The 21,448-nt window shown below is 44.7% G+C and overlaps 1 protein-coding gene across 5 annotated transcripts in view; it reads left to right on the top strand.

Annotated features, from left to right (window-relative positions):
* The window catches only part of Dnm3 (dynamin 3), a 429,318-nt gene extending 408,378 nt beyond the window's left edge, over positions 1 to 20,940 (top strand). For 3 of the 5 annotated variants that reach the window (XM_076872838.2, XM_076872840.2, XM_076872839.2), the window contains 3 exons: positions 1,951 to 2,177; positions 2,716 to 2,952; positions 20,871 to 20,940. In XM_076872838.2, the coding sequence (XP_076728953.1) occupies positions 1,951 to 2,177; positions 2,716 to 2,952; positions 20,871 to 20,940 (534 nt within the window). Of the gene's footprint in view, positions 1 to 1,950; positions 2,178 to 2,715; positions 2,953 to 7,309; positions 7,347 to 20,870 lie in introns of those variants that run through there. The other 2 variants (XM_076872841.2, XM_076872842.2) reach the window with 1 other exon arrangement.
* The last annotated feature ends 508 nt before the right edge of the window (positions 20,941 to 21,448 follow it).

The raw sequence follows: 21,448 nt of genomic DNA, 5'->3' as shown, positions 1-21,448 counted from the left end.
TCTCATGAATAAGGCTCTGCAGTAGCCTTCTGAGGGGTCAGTTTCCACCACCGCCTTTACAGACTCCCTTTGTCATCCCCAGATTAATTTCCCAAGGACCCTCTTTCATTGCTCCGCTCTCCTGCCTCTCATTACCCCGGCTGCCAGGTGGGTAAGTCACCGCTCTTCCCAGGCACTCACGGCCTTCACGCTGTACCCCAGGGTCACTGGCCAAACTGACTCACCACAGCTGCATGACCCTCTGGTGGGAACCAGACTCAGGGAACCGAGTGTTGATGAGACCACTTGACCTCTGACTCATGCCTGGTTGACAGAATGTGTGTGAGGAACACCCTTTTATTTTGCCACAGTGGCATTACGGTTTAGCTGGATTTTTGATTAGTAGAAATATTTATATGTTTGGTGCATTTAAAAGTAACGAGGCTTTGCGTTTTAGACTCTTGTCATCGCCGAATTGAAAATTCAACCGTCACCCAGGAGCCCCGAGCACCTACTTGACAGGTGTTCTGTTATCCGTCTGAACTTAAACATGATCAAATATGCTTGATCTTGGCCTTTCTGGGATGTATCCAGTGACCCTAGATAACATTCAGCCTTCTCATGTAACACAGAACCTGAAAACCTTGGGTGGTTTATTTTTCTAGGTTCAAGTTGATTAACAGACCTCCTGCAGCACTGTAGCTGGGGATGCTTAGGTGGAGGGTACAGCTCAGTGGCAGAATGTGTGCTCGGCATGCTCAAGGCCCTGGGTTCCATCCCTAGCACCAAAAATAACAATCAGGATGCCTAAACATAAATTGTCTTTGCTAAACACTCAATCACAGTAAGAGAAGGAGGGAAGTTGAATGAACATTAAGTTTCAAGTCAGAAGATTGTGGATGAAGAGTAGTGCTACGTGACCTTGTGCAAGTTACTTAAACTCTCTGAACTTGTTTCTGCATCTGTAAAATTGGAATAATCCATTTTCATCAGTATGTGGTAAGAATTAAGTCACAAAACCTGAGAAGACCCCAGGACAGGCCATATTCTATTGATTCTCACATTTATTTTTTTACATTTAATATTTCTGAAATGAAGATATATCTTACATTCTAAAGTACCTTGATATTCTGTCCAGAATTCATTGTGTTTTTTCTTTGTCAGTGTCACGCATAGTTGTGTCTTAAAATAGCTGATGTCTTAGATTTGATGAAATGTGAGGGTCTGGTCTTTTAGGGTTGTACAACATATATATCCTCTCCATTCTCATCCTACTACAAAATTCCCCTCCCCTGAGACCATGCATATTATTCATAATTTAGTTTGTTTTTACATATCCGTTATAATTTGAAGCCTCACGCCAGTCCTCATCCTTGTTAACTAGTTTTTACCACAAACTTCCAGGGAAAAAAAAGAGTGCTTCTCTTTTTAAAAAATGAACTTACATAGTTATATGCTTATGTATAGTTATAGTTCAGATTTAATAAGTGTCCCCGTATTTATACTAGCTCTACTTTGATACAACTTTAAAAGTTGAAGTCCCAATTTTCCAGTGAGTTTGGTGAAATCTGGCCAAAGGATGGGGAGTGTCGAGGAATGGAAGACTCGGGTTGCGACCCAGGTCTCCACACCCACATGGTCATCTTCTGCTTAGTTTGTGGTCCCCCCCTGCCCCCAACAGGCCAAGCAGATGAGTGGCTGCTGTTTTGGCAGTGGCAGGGTTTGGGCCCCTGTCACTGTCTCTGTGTCCCTCAGTGTGGACAGCCAGAAGGCAGGGGGAAAACTGTTTCTTGGGCCAGTATGGAGGAGCGAGGGTAATGACAAGAGTAAGAGTAAAGCAGGAGTGCACAGGACAGGGCACCTCCCCTTCCTGGGACAGCTGTGGACTTTGCCCACAGACTCTGGCTGCCACGCTCATGCCTTCCAGGCCCCCGTTCATCCCGCTTTTCCTCCTCTCTGATGCCCGGGCAGGTGAAGGACTTCATCAACTCAGAGCTCCTGGCCCAGCTGTACTCTTCGGAGGACCAGAACACTCTCATGGAGGAATCCGCTGAGCAGGCTCAGCGCCGAGACGAGATGCTCCGGATGTACCAAGCCCTGAAAGAAGCCCTTGTGATCATTGGTGACATCAATACTGCCACGGTGTCCACTCCGGCCCCACCTCCCGTGGATGACTCCTGGATACAGCACTCCCGCAGGTAGGAGGTTGGCCCTGCAGCCCCCGGGGCCCCTGGGCTGGTCCAGAATCATCTCCAAGAAAGCTTCCCCAAACCAGTGTGATCCAAAGAGAAAGGAGAAACGGTTCTCCAGGGGCCAGAGGGAGGGCTCCTCCAAGAACAAGCAGGACGCAGCCGCACAACAGTCGTGAAAGGCACGGGCTCCACAAGTCCTGAAGCACGATCGAGCTAGCATTATGCTTTAGAAAAAGGAGGTTGCAGGATGTCATACTGTGTCTGTGAAGCACAAAAGGCAACTTGTGCACAGAGAGGAAACAGACCCTCTCACGTATGTAGAATATAGCCTAAAGGACACCCAGAGACTGCCACGGGTGGTCTCCATGGAGCAGAGTGACACGAAGCTTACTGTTCACCATTCAGCCTGTTAAGCCTTTTGACTTATATAAAACATATCTGAGTCACAGTGTCAAAAAATAAATTGTAAAAAGCAGAAAGAATGAAACTTTTTAAAAGATAAATTCAAAACAAAAGTAACCAACCATGATCTGTCTCCCCTCAGGTCACCTCCGCCAAGCCCCACCACCCAAAGGAGGCCAACTCTAAGCACAGCCCTCACGAGGCCCACATCTGGCCGAGGACCGGCTCCTGCCATTCCCTCTCCAGGCCCCCACTCAGGGGCCCCTCCCGTCCCGTTCCGTCCAGGCCCCTTACCTCCTTTCCCCAGCAGCAGCGACACATTCGGAGCCCCTCCGCAAGTCCCATCGCGGCCCACGAGGGCCCCGCCCAGCGTCCCAAGGTAAGACGCAGAGCAGAAATCGGGAGGGATGCTCTTGGTTCTCTTCTCCTAGTACAACAGACAAAGTTTATTTGAAAAAGAGAATTGCGAACACCTTACCGAACGGTGTTCTCAATTTTCACATGCTCGGAGGTTGTGGGGGCATGGGGAAATTTCTGAGCTTATTACACCATTTCAGAACAAGTATGTAGTCCTCAAACCTCTCACTTTTCAAAGGAAACCAGGTCCCAGTGAATGGCATTTGGGCAGCCACTAGGGGACTGCGACAGGGCCTCTGGCTGGATCAGGGCAAGTGTGTGCTCCACAGTCCTGAGCACTTCAGGGTTAAGGCCTCACCTGCTCCATTACCAGAGGAATTCCAGAAAAACCTCTGCCCTGAGGAACTGGATCCATCTGCCCCTGAACTCATGGTCCTTACCCTGTGTATCATTAACTGAAAACTAAGTACAATCCAGACGATTAGTTTGCAATTGTGTTTTAAAAGCTACACATGCAAATTTTTATACTACACAATGACAGCTGTGTGCACTGAGTCACCTGAGGACCAAAATGAAATGTAAGCGGCACGATCAGAGCATGAGGTGACAGCCCTCCGCAGGTGATAATGGTGATAAGAAGGGGAACCTTAAACTGGCAGACAGGGCTGTGGCAGGAAGAGCAGGCGCTTTGGAGTCAGACGAAGTGGGTTGCCACAGGTCCTGGGTGACTCATTTAACTCTGGGACACGAGCTTCTCATCTATAAGACAGGGAATTCAACAACAGCCGTGTGGCCCAGACCCAGCCTGGCCAGGCCTTGAGAGTCTAATGAACTGCAAGAACCATGGTTGTGACTGGCGTGATCCCCACGCTGGCCCTAATCAAAAGTGCACTTGTGTGATCTCAATCCTATAATTTTTTTTTTCTTTAAATTCAATAGACTTGGTTTACAATTACTTGGAACTGAGCTGAAATTCTAGTGAAAATGGTAGCAGCTGACATTCACGGTGCTCTCGGTATGTGTTAGGCATTGTCGTAAAGACTTCATACATACCTTTTGTCTCAAGCTCACCCCAGTAGGATAGGTTATCATTATTACAGATAGGTGCTGAGGCCAGGCGGGTGGTGCACGCCTGTAATCCCAATGATTTGGAAGACTGTGGCAGGAGGATTGCAAGTTGGAGGCCAGCCTCAGCAACTTAGCAAGACCTGGTCTCCAAATAAAAAGAACTAGGGATGTGGCTCATGGTAAAGTACCCCTGTGTTCAATCCCCAATACAAAAAAAAAAAAAAAAAAAAAAAAGCACATAAGCACCAAGGTTAAGCATCTTGCCCAAGGCCACTTAGTCCTAAGGGAGTTGACACCAGAGGTCTCCACCTCAGCACTGCTAACGGCCTTGCTGTGGCTGGCCACCCTGTACCTGGTGAGATGTTCAGCGGCCCTGGCCTCTGCCCACTAACTGCAATTCCAGTCCCCTAGTGGTGACTGATGAAAAAAAGCTTTACACATGGCCAACAGCCCTTTAAGGGGCAAAGACCCCTCTCCACATGAGAGCCACCACACTGTAGCATTCCAAAGAAATTCCCTTCCACATATCAAACCCAGATTTCATCGTTGAACCCTGCTGCAATCAAGATCAAGTTGATTGTTTTAGAGAACCTCCAATTGGGCTGGGAAATTATGCCAGGGAGGTTTGGAGGCCACTGAGAGAGAAGGGAGCCTTGCCCTCTGCCGTTCTGTCTGTTCAGCTACGAGAAGGAACCACAGCAACCTGGTGTACGTCCTTGCAAATGGCTGTGCATGCCCTGTCTGCTCGCTTGACTGCTTTGCCTCCCGGTTTCAGATAAGCCAGCCTGCTGGTACCCTTTAGAAAATCAGCTTCGGGATGCTCGGCTGCTTTGTTGAGCAGGGTGGAGCTGCACTTGGTATTTAGGAGCTCACACGGCCTATGGCAGTCAGGCGGGAATCCGAAGCCCAAGTGACGGCCAGGCCTGAGTGGCAGCGCTAGAAAGGGGGGCCATGGGGTTGAGGGAGACTGAATGGGGGAATTCGTAAGGCAACAGTGGCGCTATTCACAATTTCTAGAATACTCTCAAGCTAGAGCCAGATTTAACTTGATCTGGCCTTGCAAAAAGTCCCAAATTTAAAACAAACGAGAGTAAAGCGTCAAAGAAGAAAGTTGATGGTGGTTTTATGCTGAGCCTTCAAGTTTTGGTGCCAGTTCGGCGCATCGGGAGGGAAATCCCTGGGGGGCGGGGTGGGGGTCACCTGAGAGAAAGCAAGAAAGACTGTGTCAGAATCTGTACGCCTATTAAAGTTTAGCTGTAGATGGAGAATTCTGACCACATAAAGTCTGTTTTTAATAAAAGCCAGATCAGGAATCCTACCAAATGCAAGCCAGAAATGTGGTTTAAGATTTCAAAAAAAAAAAAAAAAAAGAGAGAGAGAAAGAAAAGAAAGAAAAAGAGAAAGATAGAAAAGGGGGGAAATGAAGAAAGCTCTTATTAAAATGTCACCTCATTCTGTTTATTTATACATTTGTTTCTTTTCCATGATTTGCTCCATTTTCTCTATTAAGAACTAAAAATATTGAGATGCCATTATCCATCATCTCCAAGAAAACAACCCTTGGCTTTCCCAACAAGGGAGTTTAATTTTTTTTCTCCAAGTTCCTTTGCTTTCTTAAGGGACCTTTCTCCTCTTTTATCTGAAACCAGAAACCCATAACATGACAAGACAGCAGGAAAGGTGTCCCGCCAGCTCCCTGTTGAGCTTGAATATTACAAAGGCAATAACCGAACTGTTAGAGGCAAGAGATTCTGCCACTCGGCCTGTGCCCAGGCTTCCTTTTCCTCTGGATACTTCTCGATTTTGTTAGCAAGTTATGATCTTGACTTTGAAGAGCACATATACTCTCATTTTAACCCTGTTCAGAAGTAATCAACGCCCTTCCAATTGTACAGAAACCCTGTTCTGCCTTTTACCAAAGTGTTATTCTGTTTTTCCACTCCAGTGTACAGGGAGAGAAGGGGGAGAGATGGTGGAGTCACTGTTGGCTCAACTTTTCTCAGCTGCTCAGGCTGTGCTGGTCTGTGTGCATGGAGCCCTTCAGGAAGGGGGCAGGCAGTGCTGCAAACTGCACGTCTGTTTTAATTAATTCCACCTGAACCAGAGGAGCATCTCCATCCCAAAGAGACCCACTAGTATAGCTGCTTCTGCCATTAGTAAATTGACTGTACACAGATCTGTGATTTGTGGAGCATTGCCTATTACCAGAATATCCGGATGGGCCCCTCCCCTCTTACCTCCATTCAACTTCTCTAAAGGGGCTAAACCCTGTTTGAAAATGCACACCAGGCGTGCATTTCTTTAGCAAGATGATCTTAAGCAGACATCGCTTCCCTTCTTTAGGGTCCCTGCTGTATTAATTGAAGACCCTAATCTTCATCAGTCATTGTTTTTTAGAGTTGATGTTTCTATTTTCAGTTACAGCTTCTTAAAATTAGTTAATTGGAAATCACAGTCTTTGACATTAACAGAACAAATTAACTGAAGCAGAGTGTGTTTTTCCTGGCAATAGCTCACTCTGGCATTATTTCACTCATTTGTCTTCTCCTCTTTCTTTGGACAAAGCTATTTTGCAACGGTCGAAGGGGAATAAGGGTGGGAGGGCAGGGTCTCTATCCAAGCAGGAATAAACTTCATTTACTTCATCCATCTTCCATCCAAACACAAACACAAAAAAAAAGTATAAAAATAGAAGTGCTTTCTTTTAACCACCCTTGTTCACCAAGTCAAATGGTGTCTTTTAAAAATGGCAAAACTGAATCACTCAAGAGCGTTTGACTTTTATTCCAGCTCTTCTACATGCTGAAAACTGATGGAAGCCAATAAAAGGCCTATTGAAATAGTCTCTGATGAGCCCCACAAGGAAGCCCATGACCCCACAGTGTGTGAACAGCCCCCAAGTAGCCTCAGGATGATCCCAGAGGTTCCCACTTAGGCCCACTCCTCGACTTTACATGCACACGTTCCAAGTCTTAGCCCAATCCCACGTTGCAATAGTTTGACTAAATCAGTCACACCCAAGGGTTTTCAAATTCTTCTTCATCAACAATCAATGCCCTTGTTTCTTATTTACAAAGATAAAAGCCATTTAGTTCTCAGGTTCAATTTTGTTTTACGTGTTGACCTTGATGGCGTGCAGTGTTATAGCTCTTCTATGTATTTTATAAGCTGATGTGATTGACAGTGCAGAATTCCTTTCACTTGGGGATAAAGTCTCCTTGTTTTTCATTTTTCCAGCCAGTCCCCAGATTTTAAGTAAGGACAAACCCACAATTCTTATATGAGTATGTGTTTGCATCCCTCATATCAAGGTTTGGTTCCATGAAGGATGAAGCTGCTGAGCCTTGAAGTCGTGGGCTAAGTGTACATGAGATTAAGCTACCGATGAGTCTGGCCTGGGTCTGCTTCCCCTGTAGTCTCGTACTGGAACCGCCCTGCCTTCTCCCTCCACAGCAGCCCTGTAAAAGCCTGACTTTTTTTTAGCAGCTGAGTGTCATTTGAACAAATGATGAACTCACCTTGTGATCTGGGATGTCAGACGCTAGCTTTCCGTTTTCCTCACCCTCCTTCCCCTTTAAAGAACAAATAAAGTCTATAACTAGATACTCTGATTTTTCAGAGAACAGTTTTTATTTTGGGCAACTGGATTTAAAATCCAGCAAATTTTTTTTTTCAAAAGTATAATTGCCAGGTATATAGCTCAGTTGTTGGAGTGCTTACCCAGCATACCCCCCAACCTCATTCACACACACACACAAAAGCATAATTGGGAAGAACTTGTTCTTTTTGATTCTTAGTATGTTAAGGCATCTCATGAGGCAATGGTGTTACAAAATTTATCACTGAAACCCCCAAATTAATAATTTGTTGCAGGTTTAACTTGAGCTGTCAGGATGCTTAATATACTTTAATGGAAAATGGAATTGTGTCCACATGCTGTTCATGGAAGAAAAGGTCCCATTTAATTTAAGCCCCTCCATTAGAAAACCCATCAAAAGCCTCATTTCAACTCCACAGTGATTTGGGTTGCAAGGTAGTATTCACTGAGGTGAATCAATGGTTAAGGTCAAAGCTTTTCATTCTTCAGGTCTTTGAGTGAAAGGAAAACCAGTTGGGTGGTTTCCCTCTGGGTCTAGCACACTTGAGTCTCCTCTACACAAACATCTCCATCCTGCAGCGGCCAGAGGACTGGCATTGTGTTTGGGCAAGGCCCAGACACCAAAAGCAAGGGAGCTGAAGGTCAGAGGTAGGTAGAGGCTGCTCGGAAGGGTCAAGACAGACCCCAGTCTGCCTTTCTGCTTTCAGAGTTTCCCTCATCTTACTCTTCCAACCTTCCAATGTTGCAGGGGGATAAAAGAAGAAAATGAGAAAGGATCTACATAAGGCAAAAAGAAATGCAGACATTCGGCAGTAACTCCAACCTGGAGCCGCTGTGGTTCAGTGCTAACTGGCATTAAGTCAGCCAAACATAACTGCTTCCACTCCCATGACAAATAACAGCAAATAGCTCTGTCATTGTTCTCTTTGGAGCTCCAAATTGCTCCGCTTCAGCCCCTGCAGGGAGAGCCTTTCTGAGCTCAGGGTACCCAGCCCTGCCCCTTCTCACCTGATTGATGGAGGAAGAAAGCCAAGACAGGAGCCTGGCAGAGCAGCCACCAGCTGGTGAAAAACTGCACAGTTAATGACTATTATTCTTCCTGTGGGCAGTCAGCAGCAAATTGTCACCAGTTGGAATCTGCTGAATGTTCCTATATACAACTTGATGTCAGCTCAAAGAGAAGGAGAAAAAAAAATATCGACCAGTAGAAGTAGATTCCCAGACCAGTATAAGGACCTCTGTTTCATCACTACGATCTTTTATTTCCCTCTCTGAAAAAAAAAAAAAAAAGAAAGAAAGAAAGAAAAGAAAAAGATTGATTTTACGAGGAAGCCTCAAAGTCGGACAGTTCTGCTTCCACGTGAGCTTTCAGTGGCTTAGAGGTTCATGACACATGAACAGCTCTTTCACCTTTAAATTAATCCAAGCAGCAAATTATAAGAATGGGCTGCTGGGGGCTTTCTCCTTCCCTCTGACCTCTTGGCTTCTCTGAAAGATTAAAAGTGACATTTAAATCACGCTTACTCGACTGGCCTTAGCCACCAAAAGTCAGGAAATTAGAACTGAAAATGTAAATGTTGCATCTGTCCCTGAGAATGTGCCATACAGGCCGACCTCCGGCGACATAAGAAAGGTGTTGTGCATTCGGCCGACGGTTTGATGGCTTTGGCCTGCATGTCATAATTTTATTGTGGCTTAAATGCAGTTTCAAAATGCCCGGCGTTGAAACCCTTGAGCACTCTCGTGCCCACCTACCCTGAGCACTGTCTGAGGATCCGCTCATCTGAACACAGCCCGTACTTACACCCTTTAGTGGCCAAATGAGCTCCATCTGGCCTACCAAAGGCTGGAGCCAAAATCGCATGACACTCTTGGTCTGGCCGGTAGTCTCACTGCAGAGTGGGGTTGGAAAGGCGTTGGGTTTGAGGGAATGTGCGTGTTTATTGATGCCACATTTCTTGAGTACTCAGATGAAGTTTAGATCACATGGCAACTCTGACCAAAAATAGAATTCCTCCACGGGGCACGGTCGGAAGCCCCGCGGTACCCAGGCAGCCTCGCCACGACGTGGTCCTTTCCTTTCTTTCTGGCTGCTTCTCGGGCATCAGGGCCACGTGACAGGCAAAACCCACAAATACCAAGTGCTCTGATTTCTTATTTTTAACTGTTCCCATCAGCACTAAGAAACGTCCACTCCTGTCTTCCAGTCCGAAGTATCCGTTCACATGAGTCGTAGAACACATTCCATCCAAGGACCAGGAAAAATGTTTAATCAAAACAGCAAGCAGCAAACCCCTCAGCTGCTCGCAATCAGGGGCAAGTGGAGGCCTCCGAGCCTCGGAGACACGGGGGCTCCCAGGTCTCACTCTTTCTCCCCACCGGGATTCACTGAAGCACCAGAACTCGGGACCAGGTAGGAAGGCTCTTCTCTGACCCCCGAGGAAGCCAGCAAGTGGCAGGCGTGCACGTTAAGTGAGTCCCCTTCCGTCCCTGGTGTCTGTGGGGTCTTTGTTTTCGTTTGTTTGGAAAGGCTAAAGCCCCCACTGAGAGAATCAGGGGAGACCGGGTAACCACAGAGTAGATGCAGCAGCACAGGATCAGGTCGAGTTTGGAGGGTCATTTTGAAAATGGTGAGAAGACAGTACGAGAAGGCCCCCGGTAGCCTTGAGTAGGATTTGGAAAAATGGTCTCATTTTACAAGGGAACGCACAGTTTGCCTCCACCATGTGAATACGCGGTGCAGCGGGTTTCGGGTTTCGGGTTTCGGTGAGGCGGTGTGATCTCATTTGTCTTCCACCTGCTTCCTTACATAAATATGCATTTGTGGAATTTCACGTATCTCAGAGCCTATCAAGTTTCTCATCCAGAAGGAGGCCTTTGATGAGAGTGAGAGATGACAAAAAGCCTTAAAGGTGCTGTGCTGTCCAGAGGGTGGTCTTTGAAATTATCTCCCTTGGAACAGATAGTTATATAAGATTTACATACGATACATTCTGTACCATATTTATTTTTTTCAAGTTTATATTAGGATTCTACTCAGAGTCTTTTTTTTTTTAAGAAAAAAATTCCCTCAAGCAAATCTTCCTTTACATATTGTGCTCAAAGGCGTACGCTGCAACATCTACCCACTGCCCTGCCATTAGATCACCATTCATTGAGGGAAAGCCATAAAAACTGAGCAAACTCCTACTGATTTTTTTAAAATAACTTGTTCCTTTTTGCTTCTCAGTAGTATTGGAAAATATTTTAATAACTAAAATAATAAAACTTCATGTGAGGTAGGTTCTATAATATCTTAATTAGTGCCTCTTGGGGTGGAAAAAAATAAGGAAACATTAGTGAATGTGTTAACTAGAGAAACCATTGCAGTAATTTCCCTCCACACATCTAGGTCTGAAGTCAAAATAAAATCCATGCTCTGCAAATTATTTGCATGAAAGCAGACTTACAGTTTTTGCTCTAACAATAGTAGCCCCCACAACTGAATTACTTGAACAGAAAAATCCCAGGAGACTTAGATTAATTTATTTAAATTTCTATAGCTTACTTTAGGAATCTCTAATGAAATATGTTGTATAATTACTTGACTTGTTTTAGTATTTCCAACACTCTAAATTACTCTGTCACCATCTTAATATTTAATACCTGAAAAACAAATAAATATATTGAAAGTTAATTATTTTTAAGCATGCTGCTTTTGAATAAACACTAAAATAGTGCTTTACTTTTGCTTAAAACTTGGGTGTATGTTTCATTACATCTTATAGTATTGATTTCTTTTTTTTTTTTTCTTTTACATTTGTCTCCTCTCACACTTACTGGTCATTCCTGGTCTTCTAACTAGACAACTTGGGGACACCTGTGCCAGTAGCCACTGCATTTCCCCCAAGTACCCTTCCCTGTGGGCAAAGAGTTTGAGAAAATACATTGAAAACATTGCAATTTGTAAATACGGTCAAAGTCTCCATAGACTATTTGCAGTTTTCATTTAAAATGTTACGATTTTTGTCATGGAAGTTTGCATTTCTGTTTTCTTTCCTATGAACTTCTTACCACTTTTTAAAGTACATTTTGATATAAAAATGTGTAGCTGGAGTAATGAAAGTACCACTTTTATCTCCAGAGAGCAGTAAGAACCAAGGCTTTAGAATATCTCCCTTTACGGATACTGTGCTGCATGCACCCCTCCTGGGTACCCCCATTCTTCCGATTTCCTCCGTTGCTCGGTTGGGCCCTACACCCTCTGGTATAGAACAGTCTTCTGTGGGTTACTTATGTCGGACACCTGCCTTCTAGCTGTGTTTGGCAGGCAGCAGGATGAGGTAATAATCAGAAGAAAATGTTCTGGTTCTTGGGCCTCATCCACGGACAACATTATTCAAAACAGTTCTCTGTGGGTGAGAACAGAGTTGCTCTGAGATCCCTCCATCTAACATTCTCTAGGAGTCTGGAGGAACAAAACTGGAGACTTTTTTGATCCCTTCTGGAATAACGGAAATATAAATGATATGAGCCACAGCCTAGCCTTTCGGGGCTGTTTACGGACTGCTAGACGTGTGGGAGAGAGGTGAGAGCCTGCCATTGACAAACCTTCCGGCCTGGCCTCCCCAAGACCGGCGTGGTCTTAGGCACAGCCTCTGTGGTCCTACAGCCGTGTTTTCCTAAAAGCATATTTTGTGAGCGCTTTCTCCGGGGCAACGGCAGGCTTTGTAAGACAGATGCCTGAAGGACATATGGTTTCCATAGATTTTGCGTCTAGACTAGCTTTATTTAGGGACTTTTAGTCTGAATTGGTCTAGTTAAAGCTTGGGCAGGAGCTTGTATAAAAACTTAAAATGTGGGCATACCACTGAGGTGTAAGGCAAAAAGTTTGACTGCTTATTGGCGAGAGATTAAAAGGGATTGGTTGAAAATTTCCTTCAGGTTAAGTGATTGTGATCATCTCATGTGCCCTCCACTCCACCCCCACAATCTGTCCAAAATGGAAAGAAAGGCACACCCTAAAAGCCTGATAACTGTTAAATTCATACATTCCTTACTGTTGTTCTGAGTAAATTCTTGTGTCCCAGTTGTGTGTGTGTGTGTGTGTGTGTGTGTGTGTGTGTGTCAGAAAGCGCTAATTCTCTTTGCAGACTCTTTACACAGCCCAGGGGACATATGATTTCTTGCCCTTTTAGCACCAATTTTTACAAACACAGCATTTTTCTCATTTTAAAAAAGTGCCCAACAAGCCACCAAGTAAAAGAGACTTAACGGGCAGGAGTCTCGCCGTGCCGTGAACCAACAATGGAAATTCCGTTTTAAGATGTGGTTTTTGAGCCAGTGTCAAAGACTCGTTCAGAAACAATATGATCCTTTCAGAGGAAAAGAATTACTTCTGGTCATGCCCAGAAACCAGCCTTGTGCTCCCTCTGGTGAGGGCTAAGGCTGCAGACCCAGTCCCAGATGAATTGCATCAGGGCGGGAGACCCAGAGGGGAGAAACGGGCCGCTGAGTCCCCACCGGGACCATCTCTGGGCTCCTTGCTAAGTGTCTGCTGGACTTGGTTGTTTATTTGTTCACAGACTTGGCAGGTTGCGAGCACAGCGCCTCTCTCTGATCTCTGTTTGCTTTCGAATTTTTTGTTTTTAAAATTTGAGCTCTAAGGCATGTTAGAGCTCCTCCTGCTGGATTTTTTTTTTTCCCACGGGACCGTGATTAGTCAACGGCAATTCTTTGTCTCCGTTTTTGCCACTCGGACTGATAGGAATGACAAAAAGAATATCATGTGGTACATTTAAAACGGCCGTCACATCCAGCAGGAATTGGGTCAGGCAGGAATCAAACAATCGGAGCAACACACCCCCTTCAGGTGCTCAGAGTCCTCACGCTCTTTTTTGATTATTTTTAAAAAACTGTTTTTTAAAGAATTGGAAAGTTCACTTTTCTCACAGTATTTGTAGCCATAGTTACCCTCTGGGGTGAGCCCTCAGTCACACACTCAGGCCTGACAGGTGCCTGCATTCTCCAAGACAAAACACCTTCCCATCTGCCTGGAACAGAAATGGGTTTTACTTTTGCTAAGATTCAGAGTGTCGTCTCTCTCCTCCCTCCGTCACCTTTTCTTCTCCCTGACTTGAATGACCGAGGGATGCACGTCTGGAAGGGGAGCTTCTCGGAGCCGGTTCTCAGTCCTTCTTCCTTGACTGTATCCCTGCCACCCCCTCCCCAGGTCCCAATGGGAGGGCTGTGCAGGGAGGAGAGAGGGCCGATGACCGGGAACAGAAAGTTTCACCCCTCTGCCATCAATGCGAGTGTGTTCTGTGGCTCTTAAGTTCTCAGGGGCCTTTTTGGGGAAAAGAAGCTGAGTAGAAAGGAGGGAATACGGGAAGAAGAGAAGGGGGGGCAGGAAGGGAGGGAGGAGAGAAGCAAAGGAATCCACTGGAAGGAGTACTCCTAACTTAATTCACAGCCCTGTGCTTGCGAATTCCTTTAAACCCCTCGGGTTCTCCCCGACTGCCCTCCTCTGGCCTCTGCTTCTTTGCTTCCCCTTCGTCCTCTCGGCTGACCAGTTATCAATGATGTAATGCAGAGGACAAAAGATAAGAACGTCTCAAAAGAACCCCTTGCAGGTACCACATTTTCATACAGCTGAGGCTCTTCTCCATTATCTGTTCTGGGGCTCTTTTAGGACTTGGGACAAGACAGTCATTTGCTACTTAAGATAAAAAACAGACCGCACTTGAGGTTCCAAACCACCCCTGCTTTTCCTTTCTCTTCTCTCCTCCTCACATCCCTCTCCTCGTCCTGAAATGCCAGCCCTCTAGGCTTCCCTGCTTTCCGGAAGTCCTAAACCCAGGCTCCTTCCCGCTCCAGGCTGGGACTCCCGGAGCTGCTCCTGAAGCATAGATGGACCTGAGCACAGACCCATGTGGCTACTCCCCACCTGCCTCTCCCCAGCCCCAGGGCAGGAGCTACCTAACCCTTAGCACAGTCCAGGGCTTACTGAGGGAAGAAAGGATACGAGATGAGCTGATCTGCAATGCTAACCAAAATCTATCTCAGCATTGGCCCAAACCATTTTATGAACCAAGGTAAACATGCTTCTCTTTCCATTGAAAACGCTGCCTGAGTGAATGTCACCGCAAAATTCCTTTTATAAACCATGAACTGAGCAGCGTTTATGTAGCAAGTCACCCAAAGGGGCTGTGTTGGTTCCCCTACCTTTGAGGGAAATCCAGGTCAGGTATTTAGGATGAAGTAAAGGATGACAAGGCAAAGCATATGCTGATTTAATATTCCATGAATTGATTCATATTTTCCCAATGACATACAATATAACATCAGAGGTACATTCTCACAAAGGAAAGAAATTTCAGCTCTAATATGCAGCAAGAATCATATTAGAGAATTCCTTAAATCCTTTAAATGGACTCCAAGTCTTACATTCTTTCCATCATCTACTGCAAAATATTCTTGGACAGTATTGGCTTAGAAGGCATTACTTAAGCCCCAAAAGGCCAAAACTCTGCTGGATGGCATCCTATGTATTTTTGATAATATATTATTTTCCATATGAAGAAAATCATGACTGTCAGCATTTTTCTAAATTTAACCTCACGCTATTTACTTAGCTATTTACTTAGCTCAATAAATAATAGATGCTCAAAATAAGAAGCAAAGTGCAAAAACAGTGCTGAGATTTAAAACACTGTCCTCTGATCAGGTCTCCAGGAGGAGACCTTCCAAAGAGGAGGGAGTGGTTGAGGGCCACAGTTGCCTTTCAGTCTCACCAGAGGTGAGCTCCCGCCTGGCTGAGCCATGGTCCATTCCCTCACACACATGCACTGACTTGCAGACTGAGAGGGGTCGCAGCAGGTGCTGGGGGGGAGACCAGAGTGTGAGGCGCAGCCTCAGTCCACCTATAGTCCGCTCAGAATCCTGCTCAGATGGTGAGATATCCATGCTTGCCCCAACTTTGAAAACAGCACAAAGACTAAATAATTCACAAGAATCGTGGAGAAATGAGGCATTTCAATTCCTGAAATTCAAGAAACTTTTACTTGTTTGTTTGTTCTCAAAGAAACTCCAGATGTAGCCAAAAGAAAGAGGTGCCTTACTCCTAGTGGTTCAGTAGACAAGTCTTCATTACCGATTGGAGCAAGTTGGTAACAGATTCTAGGACCTGTGTAGAAACCTGGGATGTACCACTGCCATGATCCTAGATGTAATTGAATCTAAATTTTTGACACAGTTATATTTTAGAGCTTTGAGTATATTTGATAAGCAGAACTTGTAGTATAAAAGAAACCTGTGTGTCATTTTTTATACAAATAACTATCCTCTTGGGCAGACATCTCTGGAAGTGGCAACCTTTGTGTACCTTTTTTGAATTTTTTTTCAGGGGAGTCACCTAATTAGATTGGGTTTCAAACATACCCTCCCAAAGGTGAGAACTGGAATGCACAGCTAGACATGTTTGCTGTCTATACCATTTCCATAAACCAGTGGTTCTCAAAACAGGACCAGCAGCATCAGCATCATGGGGAACTTGTTAGAAATGTCCCACCCCTTAGCAACTCTAGGTGCAACCCAGCACCCTGGCTCTAAGAAGCCCTCCAGGGACTCCCCAAGCCAGGGGCCCTTTGAGAACCACTGCCTAGACCATACCAGTAGAGGGGCCTGAGAGGATGAATCCTGGCCTGTGGGTCATGAGATCTGGGTAGGCTGCGGTCTGCAGAAAGAAGAGCCATTTTGGAAATCCAGGTTGTGCAACCTAGAATGCAAAAGCCAGACACCAAACACAAGCAGTCCCAGCCCGGCCCCAGGCCAAGACACCACAGGCGTTGCCCTATAGAAGTTTCCCTGGCCTGACTGGCCACACGGCCTGAGCACTCCAGTCCAGCTAACCCAAAGAAGGGCAGGGGGAATTTCATTTCTTCTATTCTTAAAAGATGATAAAATGAGAGAAGAAAGCAACTGATGACTTCTTTCCTCTTATCAGTGAAGCCATTTTTTCTGCCCACAATGCCACCCACCCTGTGTGAGCATTTGACTTTCTTACAAAATTTGCCATTGTCCAAAGTACTGTAAAAGATCCATCCCTGCAGCTACAAATACAAGTCCCAGTATTACATCTTCCCTTTGATTTGGAAGCAGAAATATGGCTCTTCTATCGTAACCATAAACCACCCACACACACCACAGTGTTTCAATAAATACTAAATGATACAAGATGCTCCACTTTAATATAATGGGTTTCTTAACGAAGCCATCACTAAACAAAGCAACTGAGGAAAACTGGGTACAAAACAAATAACTTTGCTTTGCCCGAAACAAACTGTCTTGTGAGGTGAATGTCTTTGGAAACTCTTTAAATGGTTAAGAGCTGGACCAATGAAATGAACTTGAACATGAACCTTAAATGTCTTTCTAGTGTTGCAGTTGGCAAGCATCTTGGCTTATCAAGGCAATTCATCCTGAATTGCTTCTCTTGAGTTACTTTCTAGTAGACTTTTACAAATAGATCTCTGTTTTTATTGTCTCAGAAATAAAATAATGCTCGTTTCTTCCAGAAGGCCGAGTTGGGGGCTCTTTAGAATTTTTAATTACTAAGTACATGGGTGGGTTCTTTAACCTGAAACTGGGCATATTTCAAAGACCTCTTCATCATTTTGAGAGAACAGTATGGAAATTGTGTCTTATTCTTCCAATCTTTAGTTCATTGACGGCTATCAAAGCCTTTTTCAACACAAAGCCTAGGGACACCCTTGAAGAACTCATAAGTGAAGAGAATTTCCTCATTTATTTTGGGAAAAAAGATACAATGATTCAAGGACCATGCTGAGTTCTGGGTGGGAACAAAACCAACAGCAGACCAGGCACAAACCGGAGTGTGTGTTCTCCTGCGCCTTCTTCCTTACGCAGCTGCTACTGCTGTTGGCCTTTTATCCCATCCCTTCATCGGCCCAAGGACGGATGAAGGCTAATGAGAATGTGCTGTGCCATCAGAGCATGGAGTTCCCCATTTTCCATCCCACCATTGAACCCTCCCCTTCAATTCTCATTGTTTAATTTCCAGTCTCTTGCACTCATTGTAGACCCACGTTCCCTTACAACTTACAACTTGTATAAGCAGCGTTCAAAATCCTGTTTGCCCTTGTCCTAACAACATTATTCTGTTTCTGAGCTTCTTTGGAGTACACTCAGACCCTGGATTACAGAACTTTTCCCCATCATTCCGTTATTGAAATGTGGTGCTAGTGTAAAACCACTTGCATGTTTGTCTTATTCCACCCATCTGCCACTCTGAATAGATCCTGAGCTCCTTAAAACCATACAGCTCATCATGAAGTCATTCCTGCAATATGTAACTAGGAATCCCGTGATATGTCTCGGATTTCTACATCTCGGGTGAGAAAATGTTATCTCCAGAGGTCACCTGGTTACTTTTCAAACTCCCCAAGGGCAGGGAGAAATGTTTTGTGGGTTCGTGACTGCACAATTTGCCAACTGGAGTTAGAATCCACATCCTCTGACTTCTGGTCCAGGACTTTTGCTATGTAAACAGATTGCCTCCCACTTAAGCCACTGACCATGGCCTCAGCCACATGGTATCCCCTGCCTCATCGGCCTGCTTGCCTTGACCTGGCCTCTATCCTACCCTGGATAAACGTCTTCATTAGGCACCTCTCAGTCTTTTATTTGTCCACTATTCAACAAATATTTATCTGCTGCCCTATAACCACATTGTACTAAATGCTGAATATACATAATAAATGCAGCACAGGTGTCCCTTCTCAAGGGACTTTAACCTCTGGGGGAGCACAGGCAATGATCTATTAAATATATGATCACAGAGTTAAATGCTATGAAATTCACAAACACTATGAAGTGATGGGTGGTGGGGAGGAGGGGAATCACAGGTTAGTCTGGAAGGACAGAGGAATGACGGTAAAGCCAAAAAAAAGGACCAAAAGAGAACTCATGAGCATCCATTCATCTAGTTACAACCCTTGGTCTAGGCTGTCACATTCGCATAAAACAATGTCCAGTTTACCACACCATTCTGTGACCTGCCTCTTGCTAATTTCTAGCCTGAGATCTATTTTTTTTCCAAATGAAATTGTCTATTAATTTCATTACTATCTGGTAGAGTTTCCCTGCTTCAAGTTCAAATTGTGGCCAACTGTCTACCCCCATGACTGCTTAATCACTACAAATTGTTATCTCCAGAGGTTACCTGGTTACTTTTCAAACTCCCCAAGGGGCAGGGGGTCCTATCATTTGGTATCTATGCAAACACCCACCGAAGAATTTAGCAAATACGTTATAAGTAATATTTCCAAGAGTCTCAGCCCTACACACCACTTTGCTTTATTCTTCCACATTTATGACTTACTAATACCTTTGGGTCGTGGTGAGACCAATGAGCATCATGAGCACTCATAAGTTGTGCCTCACTTCCAGAAGTAACTGTCATTTATTCTGTTGTCAAACATTCACTGAATGATGAACGGTGAGTCAAATGCTGCAGGAACTTGACAGTGAATAAGATGCAGCCCCTTTGTCACCAGGGAGGACAAACAGATAACCCTAATCAGAATTCCAGGTGATGGTGAGTAACTGAGACATGTTGAGCTCCCACAGAAGCAACTGTACCAGGACAGAGCAGGCTTCAGGGGAGTCTTGAGTCTCTGGTTTTCTCACATTACACAGCTTCAGATTCAGGACACAAGTTAGGGAAATATGGCCACTTTAAACAAAAGTGATCAGTATACTAGCAAAAGAGCAGGTGGTTTTGCATGGAGATAACTAAAAAGGAAGTTGTGAGACGATTTTTCCCAGTTGCCAGAACCTCTCAGGTGGTCACAGTAGCCTTTGTGCAGGAAGAGGACTTTTTTGAATACTAAATTAAACAACTAGTAGTGACCAAAGTAGGTTTTACTGTGCCTGTAAAGTATCCCTAAGCACTCTTTTAAAAAATTGAGCATCTGTTTAATAAAGAAAAACTGTCTATTTAAGGATATTAAATTGGAACATGCCTTCACAGAAAAGGTTTATTTTAAAGCATCTTAGACATTCTTCAGAGACGGGAGGTGAAAGGAACCCCATTGATACCTCTGAGACTATGACCCAGCGGTCAGCGTTCTCACCACTGATCATCAGTCTCTCCTCTGCTTTGATTTTTTTCCCTTGGCCATCTAGTTTTATTTTATAGCTGTGTGATTTTGGGGGAGGGGCACCTAACCAGGATGCAAGTCAACTTGGGCCACAGCAGTGACAGCGCCAGTTCCAACCACTGGACAGCAGGGAGCGGATTCTTAAACTTTAAAATTTCATAAATATTTGCCTGAGTGTTCTAACTTCACTTCTCCATATCCGAGGAGGGACAGAAAAACAAGGACAGCACTTCAACTCCAGAAAGGGTCTTTGGAAAAATCAGGAAGAAAGGTTTCGTTTTGTAGAATTTGTTGAATTGTGGGAATGGGTAATAAAACCCACTCCCAGTGTTCTTCATATGAGGTTCTCCATATGCACACCTGATACACTAAGCAAAGAGATAAAGGAGTTCAGAGAACAAATAACATAGTGATGTTGAGAGTTTCAAGTACAATAATATCCAATTACCTGGGGGGTGTCCACTCAGCTATCAGAAACCCCGCTGCCATCACTAATAACAAAACCTTTGGGATCCCAAACAGGAACCAGAGTGCCTGCAGTTTACTCAGGCAGTCACGCTGAGTCTGTTAAAGCTTGTAGAGAACTCTAAAAGCCTCCATTTTCTGATTTTCTAGTGCCCTGCAAATTAGAAGCACAATATAGAACGGGTTAGAGAAAGCTACTGCTACAGGCCATGAGAAGGGGGAGCTAACATCCTGACAGAGCTACAGAGGAAGGAAAATTCCACACAAGATTCCCAGCACATTGTCTGAGACTCAGGTCCTGTCGGTTCCTGGAGCAGGCACAGCCCAGCACAGTTCACACCACACGATCTTTCCGCTCTTTGCCGAGAGACGTTTGGAGTGTTTCAGATGGTTTCATGTTTTTTCATTAGTATTGGAAGGAATGACTTTGGTTTTGAGAAAGATTTGCGTATACAAAAAAATACCTGATTGTCACTGATAGCTGCTGGATGTTCCAAAGGTGGCAATGTTGAGGTCATTACTGATTGCTGCCACTCCTGCCGGCTGGTACTGCATGAGCATGTGCATGATAGCTCTCTTTTGGTGTCCTTGGGAACAACTCTCAGCTCTTCGACTTGTTTCTTCACCTGTCTCTTTCTCTCTTTCTAGCCGGAGACCACCCCCATCGCCAACTCGCCCCACTATAATCCGTCCACTAGAATCCTCCCTGTTAGACTAAATGAAGTGTCTGGCATGGCAATTAATCACTAACGATTACGTGAAAGCAACTTATTTGATAGCTGTTGCAACAAATCATGAGTATCGCATGTGTGGACATCAGTAGGCAAGTAACCAGTTTTACTAATGCATTCATCACTCACCTTCGTTGCTCAAGATACGTCAAACCTTTGGGGTTTGGCCCTCCATAACTGCTACCTGCAGAGGCTTTGTATGTTGTACTGACCCAGGTAGGTTGTGTGTGGCAGTCCTCTACTTTGGGTATCATTTACCTTGCCTGGCATACACTTACAATGGCTTCAGACAAGTTTTGCAGGCCATCTACCAGGTAGCACATTAAGTATAATTCTTAATGGAAATGAGATAGTGTGCTTAGAACTAAGCCATACATATTTCTTTTCCCACATCCCATGTAGGATGGCAGAAATTCTGTTGTATATTATCATTGCTATCACCTACCCCATAGTTAGCTCCTCTTTCTTTCTTTATTTCATAAGACTGTAGGATTC

This window comes from Callospermophilus lateralis, chromosome 13, assembly GCF_048772815.1.
Source record: "Callospermophilus lateralis isolate mCalLat2 chromosome 13, mCalLat2.hap1, whole genome shotgun sequence".
Lineage (NCBI taxonomy): Eukaryota > Metazoa > Chordata > Mammalia > Rodentia > Sciuridae > Callospermophilus > Callospermophilus lateralis.
This window is presented reverse-complemented; position numbering and strand designations above follow the sequence as displayed.